This window comes from Pocillopora damicornis, chromosome 3 (genome assembly GCF_964200805.1).
Source record: "Pocillopora damicornis chromosome 3, jaPocDami1.2, whole genome shotgun sequence".
In the NCBI taxonomy this organism is placed as follows: domain Eukaryota; kingdom Metazoa; phylum Cnidaria; class Anthozoa; order Scleractinia; family Pocilloporidae; genus Pocillopora; species Pocillopora damicornis.
The window spans coordinates 3,356,224-3,380,075 of record NC_142672.1 but is presented as its reverse complement, the minus strand read 5'-3'; the positions used below and the strand labels follow the sequence as shown (position 1 = coordinate 3,380,075).

The following is a 23,852-nucleotide window of genomic DNA, read 5'->3' as shown; positions in this document are numbered from 1 at the left end:
GGAGGGTATAGAAGTGATTAAAAGTAACCCTCAGGTAAACACTACCCAAGAATGATTAGGGAGATTACAGACTCTGGAAACTGGTTTGGATGTGTCCTTGTCATTCCTTTCAACGTCGCGAAGGTGTCAACATCGAAGCTCTGCAGAAGTGGTCTAACGTACCTTATCGCCTGCCCCTTGGTTTTCTTGACCCTTTAACCCTAAGAGTAAGAAGCATCTAATTTCTCCTTACAATATCACAACTGAATCACACAGTAATGTCATGAGAATAATGGAAATCTTGAATCACCAACTAAAGAAAATCTTGATTTTTTGACAAACTTTCTTTCTTAGCACCTTGGTAAATGTACAGAGAACAGTTTGGAGAATATGAATAACAATGTTAGGGTGTAAAGGGTTAGGAAAGGGTACCGAATACCCGAAAAGTGGGATGGGTACCAACTCCAGTTTATTCTGGCACTAGACGAAAGTAGTTTCTCAAATGCACCTCGCATATTTTTTTAATTTCGGAGCGTTATCTTTTGGTGTCCTTCTCACATGCTCAGATGGACCATTCTCGTGACTAACTATGCCCTTTTCTCACCTCTACTCTCTTCTCGTCTCGGGATAGGACGTAACTGTAACCTTTTTTAGATAAACAAACAAACGTATGCGTCCACGAAACGTTATAGGCTTGTAAAACTGATACGACGTCCCCTTTGCTGTGGTTTTCACTGATTAAGACTCCATTCTGACCATTCTACTCTCATGAAACTGGGGAAAAGTTTGGCGATTTCTGTCGAGCTTCCAGCTACGGAACCTGCGGCACTAGTTCAGGTGCTTCGAGAAGAAATAGCTCTTGGCACAAGTTGACGTTGAATTTTGCTTAGGAGGGTTGCTTCTCTATAAAATTTTTGAAGTATTGTCTCCCCGCAACATACCCACAGTCTGGTTGATGGGGTCGAGGGCTTCATCATACCGATTTTCATTCTGGTTTGGACCTGTTGTCCTGAGTAATTACCACATAAAAAGATGCAATAATGTCGTTTTATTGACAAATTACAGGAAGCTTAAGTGCAAAATTACTTTTGCATACCCAATGTTATTTATGATAGGAAGACCGCTTGATATTCAGGCAACGTGTGTTAGTAATAACCAAGTTATTTTGTGTTGCGTATAGCCTGTCCAAGTTTTTTCAATCGTAGCTTGGTTCAAACCGATTACGAAAAGGGGTTGGAGCACCCAGACATATTTTTTTCTCTCCGATGCATTCTGCGGGTGACTAACATCTAATTTCTCCTTACAAAATCTCGTCTGAATCACACATAAGGTCATAAGAATAAAGGAATGATCAACAACTAAAGAAGCTCTTGATTGTTAAACAAATTCTCCTTGTCAGCACCATGATCAACATGATCAACAACTAAAGAAGCTCTTGATTGTTAAACAAATTCTCCTTGTCAGCACCATGAAATTTATGATGAACAGTATGGAGAATATGTATACTGATATTAGGATGTGAAGGGTTAGGAGTCACGTAGGCTATCATTTCTTAATCAACTCTTTATCGCGCGGAAATCGTGTGAGTCATTTCTCGTTTAGGTGATGAAAGACAATTCATCCTGCATTTTCTTAACCCTCGCCTTTCACGAAAACAAATAACGCACTGTTTCGTAATTACTGTCGGTGGCAGGTTCCTGTTATTGTGTCGGTCATAATATGTGTTTTAAATACAACAGAGTATTTGGAACAATAGCATCAATCAATCATCGTAATTTCTGTGAAGAAGTTGAATTTAGCAACATGTTTCGGATCCACGTGAACAGTTAGGAAAGTTTATTTAACGACTCGACCAAATGCAGGAGTTACTGGACTCTATGCGAGATTCTCATGATGTTCATAACAGCCATTTCTACTCTACTAGTAATGTTGACGGTAAGCTTCTTCAACGGATACACACTTGATACCATCTCGCACGCAAGAGGAGAAGTTAATTCTTAACACAGTATTTACATTTTGGTCATCGTAACTCTGAGCCAAAACAACGGTTTTTCAATTAATATTCTCTACTCTTTTCGATCGCTTTCAAAATACAACATGTTTTATGTAGTGTGGGCCAAGCATAGATGTAATATATGATCTCTCTTTTCATAAACCTTACGAGCTTCACTTTTAGACAAGCACTCACGGAGTCCTGAATGTAGAAATCAAACTACTTACGATTGGTGACCATGAACCAAGAGACTGTTGAAAAACTAGATAATAAGATGTACTTAGTTGTTAAAAAAAAATGAAAAAATTTTACTCGATCTAGGCGCAGAATAGTTGCCGTCTATAGGCCAGTCGACCTTTACCTCTAGGCCGAGGTCATCCCAAACTGACTGATATTCGCCACGTCTTTGTTCTCCATAACCTTTCGGCTTTAAGTTTTGTACCCTACTGATCAATTTTGCACTCCCTTGAGTAATCCTTATGTGGATTTTTATCAATTTTTTTCAAAATTTTATTGAAATACAATCACCAATAATTACGAAAAGAGGCCTCACACAGCTTTCAACTTTGTTGGATTGCGTGAACTCGATATAGCTGAATAACGCAAATTAAAACAGAGGATTACAAATATTTTTCTGCAGTTTCATAAAATAGCGTTTACGTTCGCGAGCATACGTTTGTCAAATACCCAGAGCATAACTCGAGCCTGTAGCGCGAGCGCAATTTGTGTAGACTGAAATTTTATCAAATGTTCATCATGATTCTAAATTGCACGAAAATCATTGTACTTCTTGTTGATGGTGCATTAACAATTAATTTAAACTTTCAGCACTCAATTTGAACTTTTTCTACTGTTTTCAATTGATTAACGAGTTCTTGACCGATGAGCATTCAGAAAAATGCGGATAAATCCTTACTCGCATAATTCAAGCTTCATTTTCGGTAGGCACTATTTGGATCACGAATTACGCGAATTAGCTGCTCTTAGAATCATTTTCCTTGTAATTTTCCTCTTTAATCGCGGCAGTCATTTTTTTCGAGTGATTATTAATAATTATGTTTTATTGAACATAGCTGATGGTATTGAGCAATTTGCAAATGAGAGTCGGGAGTCATTCGAGACGGCGTCGATTCTGTTTCACTTTGCCTTGTAATTGTTTCGTTGCGCAAAACTCTCAACCAATCAGAGGAATAGTTAAGACCATCGTGACTATGTCACTTGCGTTTTCCCGTGCTTGCTCTAGTTTGCTTGTTTTTACCTTGAATTCTTAGCTCTTTCTGATATTTTTTAGTGTTTCAGCTACCTATTTAATTACGTTTTCGCTCAGGAACTCCCATGAAGATCTCAAGGAAACAAAACTCACCGTTTCCCTTGAGGCCAGTCAATAATTGCTGACTATTATGACCGGCTTTTGTGATTACTTTCGCCTGGGTTGACTCTTATTCTGACGAGATTCTAACGAGTTGTCATTATAATTAATTTCAGGGCTATTGCTGTGGTTGGGGACTGTTATCAATCAAACTGGTTAATTACAAAAACCCTGGCAGTACGTTATTCAACGGAGAATGCTGTGACACTGTGGGTTGGTGCCTCGATCAGTGTGAAAATTATTTTAAATTCTGTGTCACTGCACTTGGTTCTCTGAAAACCTGTAATCTCGGTTCTACTGAGACAAAAGTACTCGGGGATGACGACTTTAGTTTCCCTGGCGTTGGAGGAAGTCTGGGAACGAATTTGCAAAATCCGCTGACATACAACTTCTCTTCTTGGCAGGTACAAACCCTTAACAGAAGGTGGAGCAGATTTTAATAATTGGGCCCAATGTTTTTTTAACCGGGTGTGACTTCTTTTACGTTGTTTCAATCAGTGATCTGTCTAGAGAACTCATGACAGCCTTGTTACAATTTATTACAACTACGAAACAGATGTCGGGTCCAAATATTATCTATTTAATAAGCTGAATAATACACGCATTTTCAGTTGTTCAGTTACTTTTGATAATTTTGAGGACAGACAATTGATGACGTCACTTTGAGGAACGTTTTCTCTCTTTCTTATGTAAAACCAAGATGAAGATTCAATGTTGCCATATATTTGTTCGGCAGAAGATCACAGAAGATATATAAGACGTCAAAAATTTGGCAAGAATTTCAGTGGCATACTTGGCTGCGCCGCTCTATTACTTAGCAAACTTTCGGCAACAGGGAATCATTTTGTTGAACAGATGTCAGATACTATCAGATGGAAGAGAGCAGGAGTTGCTAAGTTCTCAAAGCTATAAAGACATTCGCGTCTCGTTTTTTCTTTTTTACCCTGAGCTGTCAAAGGCACCTCGTGATATTCTTTTTTGTCCTAATTAGTCGTTTTGATTTTTTTGGTTTGGCTGTTCAACACCGAGCTGCGGGGATTTGGGACGAGAGTTAAGTTGTAATCTTAATTAGTGATCATTTGCCTTATAGTCTGAGTTTTGCACATTCACGCTAGAAAAACAAACATGAGAAACCAACAGAATAGCAACAGTTGATATTCTCTTGGAGAAACACTTTACCATGCCTGGAGATCTCAGAGACTTCCTCAGTAAGCATACGTGTTATCAACGGTGGGTAAACGATGGCTGGTTCTTTTATTTTCCAATCTAATGGTGTTTTCTCTAGTTTTATTCTGAGTATTTTCTTTTTTTCCCAGGGAAGTACTGTTGCGGTGGAAGTCTGGGATGACGACGGTAGTCAGATCGTTGGAAAACTTCATGATTTTGTGGACAAGTACACTTTAACGATAACTCGTGACGCTGATCCGGATCCAAAATTTGAAACACAAGAAATAAAGACGTTATGCGGTAAACGGTCGTGTATGACCGTGATAGTCACGCTACATTGTGCCACCAGTTATCTGGTACCCGACTGTGGAATGTATTGTGAGTCACGTAACGATAGTCTTGGTCACTACCACTGTAACTATACTGCCGGGCGGAAGGAGTGTGACGAAGGATGGTATGATCCTTCAACGGATTGTGTAAAGAAGAAAAAGGTGTGTGCTCCTAGGAATGACTCCTCAGGACACTACTCTTGTGATCCTGTCAGTGGAGAGAAATTCTGCCTAGATGGGTGGACTGGGGATAACTGTACACAAGGTAATGGATCTCTTAAAGTGGCGATGCAGAGTTAACATTTTTTCCTGAGTGTAACTTAGACATGGGGGGGGGGGGGAGGGAGGGGGGGAAGGGTCCTACAACGGTGTCTTATGGAACCAAGGAGCATAATGGGACATTTCCTATAAAAGTCGTTTTTACTTTCCCGTAATAAAAGTGGAGGACTCGGCCCTTGGGCTGTGACAAAACCACTCTTAGTAAGGTAGAAAATAATGTATTTGAATTATTTATAGCTTTGTTTGCTTTCAGTTTGTCCTTTTCCGTCTTGTGAATCAAGCTGGTTCAAGTCTACAACAGAGCAAATCTCCCCTCAAAGCTCTCTAACATTAAAAGTGAGGACATCTATACCAACACCTGAGATGACGAAGTATACCTCACTAACTACCACAAAACAATCTGCAGCGAATCTCACTCCTTTATCGAGAAGTTATTTAACTGCGATACAGACGCTTTTACTCCGTTCTTCAACCTCTCATCCTTTAACTGAAGGCCCAGTGAGCACCAGTCATGAGACATTTGAAACGCGTCTACAGTTCTCAACTTCATCGCTCACCCAAACTGACTCTATAAAGAAGAGTATTTTGGCTGTTCATGTTTGGTCCAGTCATTCAACACCAACGCTACAATCAAATCTGTCATCAACTCTGTCTTCGCTTTCATCATTATCAACAACCTCTTCATCAAAATCACCATTTTTATCCCCATCCTCCACGTTTCTCATTCAAATACTTGCGCATGCTTCCATATCTTTCTCTACTACATCGCCGACCACATGTGCATCGACTTTCCATTATGTTCCCAGTCTTACATCCTCGCTTGATCAAAATCCTACTTTCGTGCTGGTTCCCAGTCCCACTTTCTCGCTGTTTTTCAATCCCACATTCTCGATGAATCCCAGCCCAAGTGCAGGCCGTCCAAAAAATGGCGTAGAAATTGAAATGAGACCTGGGTACAATGTAAGTAATTATTTTTCTTTAATCACTTTTTTTCTAAGAGTATCGAGTGATTTGAAAGTGATGGTAATGCTTATCTTGTGAATAAAAATAGTAGCATGCCATTGAAAGCTTCTAGAGCACTCCTTTTACTCGGCGTTTAGTTTGGGACAAAATTTGCGATCCGACCTCGACAGTGAACCAGCTATCCAGACTGACAAAAGAGTGACAGATACTTTAATTTCCACAAGAAGAGGTCTTACTGTAGTCATTAAACTCGAGGCTCAGTATTTATCTAAGAAGTGGAACGCACGAGAACACGAAAAAAGTGTAAATCACGAGCCAGGGGCAAGTAAATTTCAAACTTTTCGAGTATTCTTCTTATTGCACCGCTAAAGCGATAGAAAGTGCGGTGTACGTGCTATTATAAAACAAAACACCGTATTTTCCATTTTCCTTGGGTTTACCGGTGCAATTAACGAATCATAGATTTTCGACCAATCAGGGCGCTCGTATTATCTCAGTTATCTTCCACCTCCTCCAACAGTCTCTTCGCCTTTTCTCATCTCCTCTCTCTCCCATTTTCTCATATCCTTACTTTTCCTCTTTTACTTACTGTCCTTACTAGATTCTACATCACTTCAACTGTTTTTAGGGTTTCCGCACATGCACGCACTGTATCAACCCTTTTACGATAATTGTATATTATTTCATATGTTTTCTTTTGCAGTGGACAAGAGAAAGTGAGGAACAAGTTAAACTCATGGAGTTGATTAGTACTATCAATAAATTCTGTATGAAGCATTTACGACCATGTCAAATTACTACGAACGCAACCTTAAACAGGTAACGAAATAAGCTGTGATGTCTTGGAATTCAAGACGGTATTAGTAACTTATAATTTAGGGTAGGCAACGATCTGTTGTTGCTTGGAGTGCTTGTCGTTTGGTTGTCGTAAAAACAACACCAAAGTGATCACAACGAGAGATCGGAAGAAAGATGAAAAACCTTCGGAGCCCGCAATGACAACTCATATTAAAAACAACCAAATTACCGAGAGCGCGGGAAGACGCGGGTGACCAAGTGGCGATTGATTTTAGTTTTGCATCTGATTGGTTGAGAGAGAGTGGCGTGAGTTTTCTGAACCAATCACAGAGCGAAGTAAAGCAAAGCAATCCAAGATTACTTTTGACGCTCAATAGAAAGTTGCTCTATCTTGCCTGTGATACACACATAACAAAATAAATTTTCTGATATTTTACTCTGATCCCAAATCACTTAGAAACCTTTCGAGATGTATTCCCGTCACTACTGTTTTTTTTTTGTTTGTTTTTTTTTCTCAAGAACGGTATTTAACATGTCACATGTCGTTTTGAAAGTTGTGCATGGCTTAGACGGGAAAGTCTACGTCCGATGTAAAGTGAAGATTCCCATGAACGTACCACAAGTACCCGGCTCAGGTGAGGTCCAGTTATAATTGTGCCTTAGATTATAATACCTCTTTTTGTTTGCGTCGCAGGTGTAGAAATTGCTCATTGATGGGTTTTTACTATTCTATGCTGTCTGTAGTAATGACTTTTTTTTCGGTTGCATTGCATTCCCCCACGCAAAAATTCATGGTGTTCTTACGTGTATCTGCTCCTTTGAGGTATATATTCTATGTGAAAAGACTATTTATTTCACACATACTGAGATTTATACTGTGAAGTGTTAATGTTCGTGTCTTTGACTGGACGAACGATATAATTTCACAGTCGTTCCCTTCAAATCTTTGAAATGTGTCGGTCATTTCTCAGTAGGAATGAAACGAAAACATGATTACAAAAAAATGCTTGCACAAGTTTTCACTCGTTGCGATGCAAGAAAAAACTCGCTCGTTTGCTGCGCCCACTTGGTCGTTTTTTTTTTTTTTTAATGCATCGCAACGAATAAAAATTGTACAAGCCCTTTCCATGGAATAATCTCTGTTATCTCGTCCTGAGACGAGGATTAGAAAAAGATATCTACGTTTTTTTTTCTTTCTTGTATTTCATTCTTTTCAAGGATACTTGCCATCTGTTGTACTCAAACGAATAATTTTGGAGAGCAAAACGCCTTTGGAGAAGAATCTTGACGCAAAGATTGTGACTGTCAAGGAGATCGGTTGGGACCAACCAAATCCTTCCCCCGTAAAACCGTCGTCCGCTAGTTCCAGTATCATTAGGACGATCACAGTCCAACCAACCACCAGGCAGACTCACTATCCTAGCTTCCTTCCATATGTCTTGGTGGGCCTGTGTTTGCTTGCCGGACTGATAGTGATTGTTGCATTTTACAGGTAACTGATTCTGGAACCCTTTGCCAGTTTCTCAGTTCAATAAAGCGATGCACAAATAATCCACAAATGAAAATGCACCCTTGAATCACAAATGGAATGAGCGTTCATGCATTTCCACCACAAACCATTTTCATGGCGGAGTTGCTATGTATGTAAGAGAAGATTTGGCGTTTCGTTTGCGGAATGATATCAATACTGGTGGACAGGAATGTTTATGGATTGAGTTAATTCGAGATAAATGTAAGCCAACGTTATTATGTTGCGCTTATAGAGCACCAGATGCCGATCTCCGCACTTTTATTTCGTCTCTGCGAGATAGTATGCCTGCTGTTGATCTTGAAAAATCGGATGTGGTCATTTTAGGAGATCTAAACGCAAACATGATGCCTAATTCAAAATTTCCCAAGAAAGACAAACAACTACTTCTCAACTTCTCGCGCGCTTTTGACTTCACACAGCTGATAAAAGAGCCTACTCGAATATCTGACACCTCACGGACCTTGATTGACCTGATTTTTGTCAATAATGAACATCGCATTGTTAAATCTGGTGTTGTTCCGTTTCCATTGAGCGACCATTACCTGGTGTTTTGCATTCTAAAGACTGGTGTGCACACAAAAGCACATCCAAGAATGTTTGAGTATCGCTCTTACAAGAATTTCGATGCGAATTCATTTAACGAAGATCTTAGGAATGTTCCTTGGCACGTCGTTGACAATGAAAACAATATCGATGACGCTTTATTAACTTGGAACAAACTGTTTTCAGAAGTTGCTGACGATCATGCACCTGTCAAACGACGACGTGTGAAGGGAACACCTATTCCTTGGATGAATAGCAAAATTAGCGAATCAATGAGAGATCGAGACTGGTATCATCGTAAAGCACGTAAATCGAACTCAGAAAAGCACTGGAACACTTACAGGAAACTGAGGAACAAAGTAAACCGCTTAGTAAAATCTGCTAAGTCGAAATATTACTGCGAAATGATCGAGGAAGCCAGAGGAGATCACGGCAAAATGTGGAAAGCTGTAAACGAAGCTTGCAATCGTAATTCATCCTCAGAAAAGGTTCAGTGCATCATTTCCGATGGCATTCAGCACACCACTTCCAAATCCATTGCTGTTGCCTTGAATAGCTTCTTTGCATCCATAGGCAAGCGCCTAGCTGACAAAATAACGACTACCTGGTCGAATTGCAACTTGGTTTTAGAACAACCGTTGTCTCAGTTCCAGTTAACTGAACTAGAGGAATCGTTTGTGCTTCAGCAGCTTACCTCTTTGAAGACAAATAAAACAATTGGTTTGGACAAAATTAGTGCTAGACTACTCAAGAGCTCTGCTAATACAATCACTCCCTCCATCACTAAGCTGTTGAATCGATCGATTCTTACTGGTAAATTTCCTAAACTATGGAAATGCTAAAAAATTACAGCCTTGTTTAAATCAGGCGACCGGTCAAATGCATCGAACTATCGACCTATCTCTATTTTACCGACACTCAGTAAAAATTCTCGAGAAAGCCGTGCATTCCCAGCTGTACCAGCACGTGGTTATTAACAACCTTCTCACAAGGAAACAGTTTGGATTCAGGAAGGGGCTCTCTACTAAATCTGCTTTGACATCATTTGCTGATGAAGTCTTATTGAACATGGAACAAGGTAAACTGTGTGGGGCCGTGTTTTTGGATTTAACCAAGGCTTTCGACACTGTGGACCATCGGATTTTGTTACGCAAGCTCTCCAAAATTGGTTTATGTGAGAACTCGCTTCAGTGGTTCCGCTCTTACATTACTGACAGGAAACAGCGTACATGTTGTGGGAATGAGTTGTCTGATGAATTGCCAGTTACCCATGGGGTCCCTCAGGGAAGTATTCTGGGTCCTCTGCTATTTGTCATCTACATTAACGATTTGCCAAGCGTTCTAGATGCCTGTCACGCATCACTTTATGCAGATGACACGGTGATCTACTGCTATGGGTCTTCCTCTCAGGAGCTGACTGAAAAGCTCAACCAAGACCTCCTGGCTGTGGCGAAATGGCTGAATGAACATAAGTTAACACTGAATCTGGACAAAACCAAATGCATGCTTATAGGCAGTAACAAGAAGTTACAGAGGAAAATAGCTCTAACTGTTTCAATCTTTGATCATTGTATAAACAATGTTACTTGTTTTAAATATCTTGGAATCTTAATATCGTCTGATTTTTCGTGGACAAATCATGTCGAATACATGGCAGGGAAAGTTAATCAAAGGCTTGGCCTACTTAGACGCATTAAGCATTTGTTACCGTTTAAGGCGCGCATCCTTTTTTATAAAAGCCTTGTTATGCCCTTATTCGAGTATGCTGATTTAGTTTGGGGAGACAAACATAATGTAACTTTAATGTCTAGTTTGCAAGTGCTTCAAAATAAGGCGGCTAAAATAATATTAGATCGACCACTGTATTCCTCTGCGTCTGATGCGTTAACTACACTGAAGTGGTTAACACTAGAAAAAAGGCGCTTCCAGCGCCGCTGCGTACATGTATATAAATGTCTTAATGGTCTCACGCATCACGAACTAACATTAGTCACTCAGCAAGAACAGCATAGTTACAACACAAGAAATAAAGCAAACCTCAAAATTCCATCCGTTAAAAGAAACTGGGGCAAACAAAGAACTGGCTATCATGCTGTAAGTGATTTTAACTCGCTGGACAAAACTATACGAGCCTCTGATAATGTAAATATTTTGAAGCGTCAGATTTTTAATTCATTGATTTAAGTTTGTATTACACATAAGATACATTATTGTTTTTTTAGAGGGCACGGTAACGAATCCTGCAATCTGATTGGTTCTTTACCCGGTCAGTATTTTCCTATCTCTGCCCACGGGCCACGGTAACGCTTTCGTGAGTCGCCGTGTACATCTCAACTTTCGTTGCCATTTTTCATAAATATACCTCGTTTTGCCCGCTGGGCAGTATTTTTAAGCAAACACATCGGTCACTACCGCAAGCCGACTTATGAATCCTCTCTTTCTCTCTCTCAAATCAATTTAGTTGACAAAAAATTATTGGTTTCAGAATGAATTTGTATAGGCAATGGTGTCATTACGTCGGTTGACAAGCGGCCTAAAAACCGTCTGCAATTGATTTTAATCATTCACAAAAAGTACTTAGAAAGTTAAAACGTGAGGTATTTGGTTACAGGTAAACTGAACAATGGAACTTTCATTCATTTAATGTCTGAATTTTCTCAAACAATTTGTTCGTAGTAAAAGAGCGAGCGAAGTTTTAATTTCAGTTCGACAATAAATATACGCTCTTGGTGAGTCTTTCAAAGTCCGTTCAATTTGGACATTTGGACCATAAATTGCACAACAGAAACTGAAGGAATTTATTGAGAAAAGGCCGCATTAAATCCCCTTGTGTCTCGTTGGAGTGTGCCGTTTGAATTCAGTTTTTGTGGAGGAAAGACCAGATTTACACACGCCGTTGCAGCAAACAAACGAGCAAACTCTCACAACTTCAAAATAAAAAATTTGAATTTACTCACAATTACTTTCCTCGCCGTTTACTTAATGAACAGAGGTAAATCTTCGTACATGAATGAATCGTCGATGAGAGTGAATAATACTTTCCGTTATATCATTGATTGTTTTTGAAGAAAACATTGTCGTGACAGTCCTTGCCAAACTAGTTCCGTTGTTTTTCAAATCTTCTTGCGCTTTTTTTTTCTTACGCGCTCTCTAATTGACAGGTGTCAGATTGTGGCAGATACTTGTAAAAATAATGTTTCAAAGTTTGTTTGGAAGCCTTTTAAATCATCTTTATCGTTACGGAAATGAAAATGTTTCGCTGAGGCATCTCTCTTTAATTTGCATCACCGCTATTTTAACTACCATTTACTCACTCAAAATTGTTCAGTTTATGGAAGATCTTGCCGTATTTACTGCCCTAAATCATTCGGGTTCTTTTGGAAAGAATTTCGTCAAGTTTAAAAAACAATAAATATGTTATTTACCGGCTAAGGGTCGGTCCGTATGGTGAAAAACTGTGACCTCGGTCTTGAAAATGCTGCCCTCGGCCTACGGCCTCGGGCAGTATTTTCAAGACCTCGGTCACAGTTTTTCACCATACGGACCTCCCAGCCGGCAAATAACATATATTTAGTTTTTAGTAGCATCTTTTAGCATTTTTATTCATTGTAAATTTTTAATTTTTAATTTTCGAGGTCCTTTTTGTAAACCACTTTTTAGTGAAAAAGTTTCCTCATTAAAGATTGTCATTATTTATTTATGTCTACTTGTCTCAGGAGGAGCAAGTTACGTCAAGCCAGAGTGCTGCCTGAACCAGAGTGCCCCACAGAGGAAGAACTGTTGGTCTTACCAAACAGGAAATCAACAGTGCGACCATTTTCAGCTCCGACTGATACAACAAGAAGGGTACGGCAGGGTTTCCAGTGATCAAAATATTTTGCAAGGTTGTTCAGGGTTGAAATAGTATTGAATACGTCGAGTGTTAAAAAGAACAATTAATAGGTCCAAGATTGCAGTAATTATTAAAAATTGCATGCTACGGAACCATATTAGTTTGCTTTCGCCGAAGTTGATCTTCCGATTTTTATTTCACCAGGATAACTTTCACAACGACTCCCAGTTACTTCACGAACGTTCAGAAGGCTCCAGTAGACGTCAGAAATACGTAACCTTTCGATCAGAATCGCGTCTTCATGAATTAAATAACCTTTATGTGAAGTCACTAAATAACAACAAAGACTCTGTTGACACTTGCCACGAGGAGAAAAACTTATTCCTGTCGTTTGAGAGACTGCAAGAACTCACTTTGCCGGGGGTTTTCATCAAAGATAAGGATGAACACCCCTGACCACTACAAGATCAAGCAAAACTGTGGCAGAACGTGGGTTAAACTGGTCGGCCGAAATTTTTCGCAGACACCGACTTCGATAAAAATCGATATATCATCTGTAATGCAAGAGTTTTATTTAGTAATCGAGGTTATGCCACATGTAATTAAGGCTCGCGTGAAAGGAATGAAAGCGTAAACGAGCCCTAACTTTACGCTGCAGCGCCTTAGTTTTACGACTAAGGGGTACCAGATGAACTGCTAGTGGTCGTGTATCAATCACGGGCCGCTTGTTCGAATGCTACTTCGCTCCAACCCTGGAGTACGAGTCAACCCTTTACAACCCTAACATTAATATCCATAATCTCCATACTCCTCTCTGTACATTTCTCAAGGTGCTGACAAGGAGAATTCGTTTAACAGACAAGAGATTCTTTAGTTGGTGATCATTTCCTTTATTCTCCTGACCTTAGGGAGTGATTCAGGGATGATGCTGTGAGGGGAAATTAGATGCTGGTCACTCTTAGGGTGTGAAGGTTTACACTTTTTTTTTAAGGGTTAAGTGGGGCTGATCGGTTTTGGGCTTTAATCTTGAGTTGAGGGAAATCTGAGCAAAACATGTAAATAGTAAATTTGTCTGCACAGTTAACCCTCTAACTCCCAAGATCTTATTTGTAATTCTCCTAACTATCTGCTGTACAGTTCTTGTGATGTGTGTTTGGAGAATTTGGTCTTGGATCAACTTATAATCTCTTAACTGATATTTTCCTTTATTCTCATTACTTGTCTGCTTGACATTGTATTGATATTGTAAGGAGAAATTATGTCTTGGTCACTCATGGGAGTTGAAGGGTTAAGAAAACCACACAGAACATTTATAAAAACTATTATTATAGTTACCTAAAGATTATTCTGAACAGCTCCCCAATGGTGATTAATAGCAAGATGTTGATATTGCTGATTTGAGCTTACAGTAATTTATATATTGTACTTCTATTTAGCAAAACAAACTAGAGCATTTGAAATTAGACCCTATGTTTCCCTGTACAATAATCTTTAATCCTAGATTAGATTGTTCAAAGTTAAGATGCTTTACAGGGAGGTTTTATTAAGGCCACCGCAGATTGCGTGTAGACTTGGAATCACGGAAATACACTTCTATCACTACAGACTCAGATATACATGGCACTTGTTTCAACACATTCTTTATCACCAAGCCCTCTGGTTAAGACTTTGTTGAGAACACTTCACATGTACTGGTAGGTCCACTCTAAGCCTGTGATGTGGTGTGCCACTTAAAGTTTTAACATTATGTCCATGTAAAGATTTTATTTATTGAATCTCCTTTGGCAAATTCAGTGCATTTCAGTGATACTAGCTTTTTAAGGTTAGAGATGAAGATTGTATAAGCAGAAGAAAATGATGTTTCCCTGTGTTGACGTTGGTCAAATCTAAGAAATAATTTTTCTCATTTGTGGGAAATACTTGACCACTTTTTCATGTCCATCTCATGCTGATCAACAAAAGGTTCTCTTACTCCCATCTCACTGTTCCCTCTGACTTTTAAGACTAAAGCTTGTCCCATGTCACTTGTCTTTTTAATCATCAGACTTTTTAGGTGGTTTCTCATATTCCTGTGCTTTGGAGAAAAGGTATTCCATGGCATTGTGAAGATCTGGCAGCTGTAGGAATGAGAGAATGTTGCAGTGAAATGACAAAATTCATTATGTTAACTTGTGTTCATGTAGAAGTAGAAGGGTTTGTATTTTTTCTCATTTAGAACAAATCATGGTCTTGTGACTTTCCATGGATTTTAGTCCAAAAGATGAATTAAAATTAAGCGATTAAAATTAGGTGGTTTCTCATATTCCTGTGCTTTGGAGAAAAGGTATTCCATGGCATTGTGAATATCTGGCAGCTGTAGGAATGAGAGAATGTTGTGGTGAAATGACAAAATGCAATATGCTAACTTGTGTTCATGTAGAAGTGGAAGGGTTTGTATTTTTTCTCATTTAGAACAAATCATTCTCTCATAACTTTCCATGGATTTCAGTCCAGAAGTTGAATTAAAATAAAGTGAAAAAAGTCATTCACCCAAGGTATTGCCTGCATTTTTGCTCTCAATAGAACTCTTCTACCCCATTTTCCATTCAGCAATATTGTTAAAAAATGAACTCTACTGAACTGCATAAAATATTAACAACATATTTCTTGGGGCAGATCACACTCTATGAACCTCTGATAGCTCTAAAGTATTGAAATGATCCAAAGGTTTACTGTGGTAGTTCTCCTAAGTAGTATTACTTTATGCAAAACAGTGAGCTCACTCACTAAGGAATTTCTGTGAGGATTTTTTTGCCTAAACATACCTCATATGCTTGAGCTAAATAAACACCAAAGATATTCCCAACCAAAAGACCAGTCTGTAAACAAAATATTGCAACAAGCTACAATTAAATTTAAGCAAAAACTAAAAGGCAGACGCTACACAGTGTGTGGCTTTAAAAACATCCAGAATATCTCCTCAGCATTTAGTGGACCACAGTAAGGTAATGTTACTTGGAATATACATAATTCTGGGGCCCACATAGTTCAATAGTTTTTACTGTGCAAAGGTTATCAGCTATTTTAAGTGGTTAGTACAGAAGGGGAGTCTCTGAAGGGGATTCTCTGTACCACTTTTTAGGGACACCCAAAAATTTACCAGGATTTAGTTGTATTCCTTGGTAAAAACTGAAAATCATTACTTTTAAGCGTCTGGCAAATAACCTCACATACGCATGTTGATCAGAGTCAGTAGAAGGTGTCCTCAACTTACTCTGTGCTGATCAAAAGTTGATGGTTTAGTGGTAAATTTGCCCTTTATCATTTCGTTCTTACATGGAATTCAATGGGAAATATCCTTCTGGCCTTTGTTTTGAATATAGTACTACTAGTGATGATAAAATATTTTGGATTTTGTGGTCTGCTTCTTTTTGATGACAATCAATTCCGGAATGAAAGGAATACTAACTTATAAGCAATCAGGGCTCCTTTGAAACAGTTAGTGAGCGGAACCCCATTCTTGAGGATAGTTAGAGCACTGCCTCGCCCTTCTCCTGGTCCTGGTATTTCCAGTAATTAGAAAAATCCTACAATACTGTATTTCCTCTTTATTCTAACTTATGTTCGATTGCTTGTTTGAAGACAACCTTGTGCCCTGGGAAGGTTCATGATGCGACCATAAAATTGCTAAACATCCAGAGTAAATAGATGTTGATATACTTACAACAAGAGAAAACAGCTGAGTTGAGGCAGGCATAGTGAGTGATACCTCTGTTCATAAGATGAACATTCACCCTATATTTACTTTTTTTGCCGTGAGGATTACCGTGAGGGAACTCAGCCCAACTTGTGTGAAACTTTTGCGCCCGCGATATACATACCCAGCAGTACCTTTTCATCATGGCGGCCAATATGGCGAGAAGAACTAGTCAGTGTATTTTCCGCTCCACGAGAAAGATGTTCTCATTTCCTATGCGTCCTAGAAATACAGATCAATTACGGATGAGTAGTATCCATACTGGAGGTAGGTCTTCTAGTTATTCGCGTAAACTTTTTATTTTTACGGTCTCTCACGCTAGATAAGGCAGCTGGGACCGTGCAGGAACGTCTGCATTCAGATCTAGAAACATGGGCTGGGCTACGAACTAATTTATTTTTAGTTACACTTAAGAAGTAATTCCTCCATTGTACACTTGTTTACATAATGGGGGGGGGGGGGAAGGGTGGGAGTCATACATGTAGAATTCACATTATCTTTTCACTCCTAAGATCTTAATGGTAATTCTTCTTTCTGTCTGCTATACTAGTCTTAAAATGTTAGTGTTGAGAATTTGGTACTAAGTCAACTGATGATCCTCTTATTGACATTTTTCTTAATTTCTCATCACCTGTCTGCTTGATATCGTAAAGAGAAATTTGGTCTTGGTCGCTTATGTAAAGTATGAAACGTTAAAATTAAAAACATGTTTAAAGACATATCTGTATTTCCTTTGATTTCATCTCAGCTTTTGGAGCCCAGGATATTGTTGATCAGCCTAAAAAAAGGAAACAAGTCAGGAGGATGCAATCTGTTATATGCAAGAAAAATAGGCATGATCCTGCAATGGAAAGAGCAGCCAGAGAAGGATCTTGTAAGTCATGCCACAAAGTTTTTGTATAATTATGTAAGGCTGGAAATAAGTATTTATGATACTTGAATATTAGTATATGTGAAGAGTTGTGGACAAAGCAGTTGCTGCAATTTATTCAATTATTTATTTCATTCTTATGCTGATAGTTTCCTTAATTTTCACATGGAAGCCTTCTTTTGGATATTTCACCTACTTGTAATTGCTTGGTTTATATGATGAAGCTTATTTTTAATCCAAGACTTTACTTTGAACAGTACTTATTCCACTGGAAGCTGTTCAAAAGGAGTGGAAATCAAAGAATGAATTTTCCATAACAACAAAGCTAGCCAAGCATTATGGTATTTTTAAGCATATTTTCAATGGAGAAGAGTTCACAGCAACAACTAGGATGTCAGTAACATTTGGAGAAACAGATCATGTGATTCATGGAAATTTTTTGACACCATCTCAGGTACATCAAATTAAATGTCTTAGCAAATGTATTGCTACTGTAAGTGAAGTGTATTAGAGTTCCCAGATATGATTATGTCATTACTGATGTATTCTGGAACCAGTGAAATAATCTCAAAGATCATGGTGCTGTGGGTTAAGAAAGCTGATGATGAAGTTGCTTTCAAGTTAATTTTTTTTCTTCTGTTATGTGTTGAGCAGTGCAGAGTTGCATGCCTCACTGGAATAGTAAATCAATTTTAAAACAAGCTATTCAATTATGTGATAACTTCTGTTCAAATATTTCCTGGTATGCCTTTACAATGTACATTGTAAGAGGATCAGTCTAATGGACCAATTGATGCAACAGAGAGTTTGTGTCTATTGCTTGGAAGTAAAGGGTGTTTATATGGTCATTGTATTTGTATTGTTCTTGTAAACAGTACTTTATATTGATCTATTCTTCATGGATTGATTATGAATTACTGGTAATCTCTGTAGGCTACTACTCAACCAACTGTCAGTTACACCTGTGAAGATGACAGCCTCTGGACAGTGATATTCACCAATCCAGGTAAAAGACATATTAAGTGTTGGAGTACAAGCCCCTGTGCTTAGAGTTACCACACCTGAGAAAAAGGGTTTTGAAAACCATATTGAATTTCCTAAACACCCAAGGCCTTTCAGAAATATGAACTCCTATTTGTACTGAGTTGTAAAATAAATTCTTTTCTCCATGTTACATAGAACTAAAGTCAGACATTCTTTTAAAATGTAACTGGAAAAATGCTCTTTATTTTTAATTTTTTTCTTTTTCATTTCTGATCTGCTCTAATCCTTTGAGCCCTAAGAGTGATCAGCATCATATTTCTCTTTACAGTATCACCCTTGAATCAAACATTTAGGTCATGAGAATAAAGGCAATGATCACCAACTAAAGAAGCTCTTGATTGTTAAACAAATTCTCCTTGTTAGCACCTTAGGAATGTATAGGGAACAGTATGGAGAATATCCATTCTGATATTAGGATGTTAAGGGTTCATTTGTAACTTTCAAATTTGTGCGAATTGCCAGTAGACTTGATAAAATGCAAATTCTGGTAAAAAATTTTGTATAGGTAACAACATGATTTTGAGTGCAATTTGGTAAATTTTTCTAAGACAACAAAATTGCATGAGTCTGTAGAGTGAGTGTTATTTGCAGTCTGAAAAATTTACAAGTGCTAATTTACATGGCATTGTAAGTGAAATCATGTTGTTACTTGTTAATAATTTACATGAAAAATGCATCACAAATAGTCAAGAGGGACAAAATTTGGCAATGCATACTATTTGTTATTTGCACTCATGTTACAACTTTTCACTCATGTTACATGCAAAATGCACTTGTTTTCAACCAATCAGATGTTCATGTATAATATTAATTTAGTTATTACATATTAAAGTTTTTGCCATGATTAATTTTATAGATGGTAACTTGATAGAGAGAGACACAGAATTTTTACATTGGATGGTGTAAGTTTTTTATCTATTCATTTGCCTTTTTATTGATTAATCAATAATTTGTTATTTACTATCATTTTGTTGACCATTTTCTTTGAATTCCTTTTCTAGTTCAGATTGATCATCAATGTCTGAAAGGAAATTCTCCCCTACCCTTAGCTAGTGTTTTCATAAGGCATACAGCAAAGATTGGTTTGAAATCCAAGTAAAATGAATACACAGATGTCTTACTGCAGTTACCTAACCTTACTTCCACTACCTCCTTTATTTAGTGATTTTCCTTACTCTCTGATTTTAATTTATTAAAGAATTTGGTATTGGATCAACTGATAATCGCCTAATTGATATTTTTCTTCATTCTCATCTTATCACTTGTCTGCTTGATTTTTTATTAACCCTTTAACTCTCATGAGTGACCAAGACAGAATTTCTCCTTAATGCATCAATACAATATCAACCAAATAAGTGATGAGAATAAAGAAAAATATCAATTTGGGGATAATTAGCTGATCCAATACTAAATTCTCTGAACTAACATTATGAGAATTGTATGTTTAACAGTAAGGAGAATGACAAATTTGATCTGGGAGTTAAAGGGTTAATATTCATTGTAAGGACAAATTCTGTGTTAGTTGCTCATGGGAGTCAAAGTGTTAGTAGGGAAAGCATTCTTTTTAAAGAACAAAATGTATTTGCTTCATCAGTGATGCAAAATGTTGAAGACTGTAGTAGAAAACTAAATATGGCATAACATGTATGGAGATTTTCATCATTCTTTTATTGCAGTGTCACCTGATGCATTTTGTTTTGTTTTCAGAGGAAATATTCCTGGCTCAAGAATAAACGATGGTGATGTTCTTTGTGATTATCTTCCACCAGTGCCAGCCCATGGGACAGGTTTTCATAGATTTGTTTTCTCTCTGCTCAAACAAACTGGCAAATTGGATTTAAGAAGTCATGTCTGTATAGATGGAAGGTATGACTAAACCAGTTTAGTCAGGTTGTTGAAAAAACATAACAGGAAATGGTGACATGAAGCTTCTCCTTGGGAGTCATGTTTCAGAAGCCCCATTGTAACTTTTGACCTTTGATAGTTAGAATGCATCATTGATCTTTTTTTCGGTTGGTCAGTAAAATTTACTTGTACATGTGCATCTAGACCAATTGAAAAGATAGATTTGAATAGGCAGTTATCATTTCTTTGAAGTTATGGACACCTTCAGAAAAGGTTAGCAGAGGTACCACTCTTAATCCTTGACTATAAGGCTTAAGAGTGGTACAAGGTTTAACCCTCTGACCCCTAAGAGTGACTAACATCGATATCTGTAATTTCTCATTACACTATCACCCCTGAATCACACATCAAAGTGGTGAGAAAAAAGGAAATGATCAATAAGCAAAGAAGCTCTTGATTGGTAAACAAATTCTCCTTGTCAGGAACCTTAGGAAATGTACAGAGAACAGTATGGAGAATGTAGAATGAATTGGGGTGTAGAGAATTAACAGTGTATGGTTCACTCTACAAAGATTAACATGGGTGGAAAACCAGCCCTTTACGTAAAACCCCTTTTCCAGGGCCCTTGCTCTTGGGACTGATTACTCTGTCATTAATTTGTTAAATACTTTGTAATCTTTTCTGTCAACACTTTCTGTCATCCAGCTTTTCAGTATGGATTTAAAAATTTGGAAAAGTTTCCAACACAAGATCAGAATGCAAAATCTGCAGCTTTTTCTCTAATTCATTAGTATATCAGAGTTAATGAACAAGTGTGATACACTATTTTCAAATGTCATTAAGTATTGTATATTCTAAAAGTATGATTTTCAATTTTCAACAGAGATATATCCGGTCGCACATTTTCTACAGCAAAGTTTATATCTGATCATAAGAACAACTTGACTCCAGCTGGACTGTGTTTCTTCCAAGCTACCTGGGATGAGAGTGTTACTCAAACATATATGGAAAAGTTAGGTATGGTGTCTTTGTGGTATTTATTGAATGTAGAATTTACTCAGTATACAAGGTGTGCATGTTGACAGACTTGAGTCAAGTTGACCTAAAAGGATATCAACTCTTATCAGCCATCAAATATTTTAGCTTGTGCATGATTTGTCTAAAGGCATGATTTGACAGAACATTCCTCTCTAAAACCGGGTGATATTCGGGGATATCACCCAAGTGATATTCCCCAATTTTCAAACCTTACATCCACTATGACAAATCTTCATTTACAATTTAATTTAACCCTTTAACTCCCAAGATCTCAATAGTAACTTTCCTTACTGTCTGCTATAAAGTTCTTGTGATGTTAGTTTAGAGATTTGGTATTGGATCAACTTATAATCTCCTAATTGATATTTTTCTTTATTCTCATCACTTGTCTGCTTGATATTGTATTGATATTGTAAGGAGAAATTCTTTCTTGGTCAGTCATGGGAGTTAAAGGGTTGAGATGGGAGAGCAGGGAGCATTTTGTGGTTGTTACAGAGGAAGGGAATATTTAATTGTTCATAAGGTTGTACCAGAGAACATTAAAAAGAAAACATCTCATGCAGCATGGGAAGCCTTTTGTTAACATTTTTTCATATGCATTGCAATACATTTGAAGGACAATAAACACAATAGCCTCAATTTTGTGCAAAAATATTCTTGTATATTTATCCTTGGACATTATCTGTTCCTCCAAGCTCACAGTTTTTCTTGAGCCTCTAGAGGAACTGTTCACAATGCGTAACAGATAATGTCTGTGGAAAAATATCCATGCATATTTTGGCACAGAAAAGAGGCTATTTTTTATTTACTGTAACCAGTCTTTTAAATAAAAACTTTGAATGTCTTAGCAGTCAGCAGACCTTTTACATTTGAGAGTGATAATTATTATTATGCTAGTGTGCCCATGTAGTCTCCATCTGTAAGGGTGTTTAACATGTCTATGCATTATAGTGTCAAGATAGTAGAGCTAAGTGGAAGCCTAGTTTATGCAGACCTTGACTTTGTGTAGTTCTATAAAAACCCCAAAACAAGGTCGCTTTCAAACCATCATCACTCAAAAATCAATCAAGGATCCAATTAAATCAGTGGTAACAAACTCTGCTGTTTGTTTGTTTGTTTTTGTGCTTTTTTGTTTGAGCAAAGATACCTGTAATCCAAATGAACAAAGATAGCAATCCCAATATGTATAATGTATGACTTGAGTGGCTCCTCTTGCCTGCTTAAAAAGCCAGTCATCTTCATGTATGCCACTTGTAGAGCCATGAGTGGGTAGTCTGTAAGCAGGTTCTCATTCTTATCACTGGAAGTTGTGAATTTGGGGAGAGGTTTGCAGGGGTGTGGTACCATGTAAGACCCTTTAAAGACCTCCTATTGGCTCACATTGCTCAAGGCCAATGATAATGTGTTAAAAATGAGGGCCAGCTTGAAAGTCTTAAATAGGGTGTAAATTGGTGTCTGTGTCTCAGACTGACTGTTATTTGGGTGTTGTATATGAATCTCCTAAGATTCCAGCTGAACTCAGAGGTGTACATGAATAAATACAAATCTTGAGTATAAGAGAGAATCTTATATCTGGTGCATAATTTTGTTTTTGATATACTGTTTTTGTGCTCTCATTCTTCTCATAATTATTGTCATAATTATTTTGATGATTATTGCTATTGATCCAGGGATCAAATCCATTTTTCAGGTATGACAGAACCTGTGTTTAAGCCTAAAGAATTCTTAACACCTGAACAAATCAGGAAAATTGTTATCAGAGAAGTGTCTGAGAAGAAATACAGGAATATGTGAAATCATTTACAAAGCTGGTGAATGATGACCACAACTTGTAAATATCATCTGTAATAAAAATGCTCTTCCTTCACACTGTTTCAATGTAAATAAAACAATTCCTTAAACATTGTTACATGAAATTTGTATTTTGTTTGATCTTCATGCAGTTAAACTTATTTTTTCCTATACATCATATTTCTTGTAAATCCATCTAGAGAATTTGGAGATATATAGAGGATATTACACCATGGTCAGAAGATATTAATTTTATGTTGGAGTGACTAGAACAATGTCTTGTAAGTGAGAGCAGCAAACAAGTGAGATATTGTTCTTGCCTCAAGAATATAAACTTAATATCTTCAAGCTAACATTTAATATACTCTATTTATTAATAAATATAAATTATGATTATAAAGATTGCTTGTATTTTCATGAGTGTATATCCTCTATTTCTCTTGTCTCTTGTCTTGTTGCATTTTTTGAGAGAATCTCAGATTGTTGTTACAGTATATTTAAACTGAGAGGAAGAATACTATACTGCTACAAACTCAACTACTTAATTAAACCACAAAACATAAGATAATTCTTATTTAGAAGTGACTCCTGGAGGCCCTACAATAATCATCCTTTTAAGACTTACTTAAACTCACTAAAGACTCTGAAGTCAGCTGAAAACATTCTCATCCATATAATAAAGCATGTCAATTTTGTTTCATTTGATATGTACCAATTCTTGTAAATTTTTCTGGTCAGTTTGTT

At 37.5% G+C, this 23,852-nt stretch overlaps 3 protein-coding genes across 3 annotated transcripts; 2 read left to right on the top strand and 1 right to left on the bottom strand.

Moving 5' to 3' along the window:
• Window positions 1–1,741: 1,741 nt before the first annotated feature.
• Window positions 1,742–13,428, top strand: LOC113664137 (uncharacterized). The gene is made up of 9 exons (XM_089200901.1): window positions 1,742–1,914; window positions 3,458–3,745; window positions 4,658–5,102; window positions 5,370–6,076; window positions 6,783–6,898; window positions 7,397–7,512; window positions 8,096–8,369; window positions 12,668–12,797; window positions 12,988–13,428. Exons 1-9 carry the CDS (start codon window positions 1,870–1,872, stop codon window positions 13,237–13,239), a joined length of 2,373 nt encoding a protein of 790 aa, XP_089057027.1. The 5' UTR covers window positions 1,742–1,869; the 3' UTR covers window positions 13,240–13,428.
• LOC113664159 (uncharacterized) lies at window positions 13,339–16,609 on the bottom strand. The gene is made up of 3 exons (XM_089200969.1): window positions 16,487–16,609; window positions 15,588–15,641; window positions 13,339–14,900 (listed from the first exon to the last, which is right to left on the bottom strand). Exons 1-3 carry the CDS (start codon window positions 16,517–16,519, stop codon window positions 14,817–14,819), a joined length of 171 nt encoding a protein of 56 aa, XP_089057095.1. The 5' UTR covers window positions 16,520–16,609; the 3' UTR covers window positions 13,339–14,816.
• On the top strand, window positions 16,604–23,226 carry LOC113664152 (large ribosomal subunit protein mL38). The gene is made up of 8 exons (XM_027179747.2): window positions 16,604–16,786; window positions 17,268–17,393; window positions 17,648–17,844; window positions 18,324–18,396; window positions 19,291–19,336; window positions 20,142–20,300; window positions 21,163–21,296; window positions 23,008–23,226. Exons 1-8 carry the CDS (start codon window positions 16,663–16,665, stop codon window positions 23,109–23,111), a joined length of 963 nt encoding a protein of 320 aa, XP_027035548.2. The 5' UTR covers window positions 16,604–16,662; the 3' UTR covers window positions 23,112–23,226.
• The last annotated feature ends 626 nt before the right edge of the window (window positions 23,227–23,852 follow it).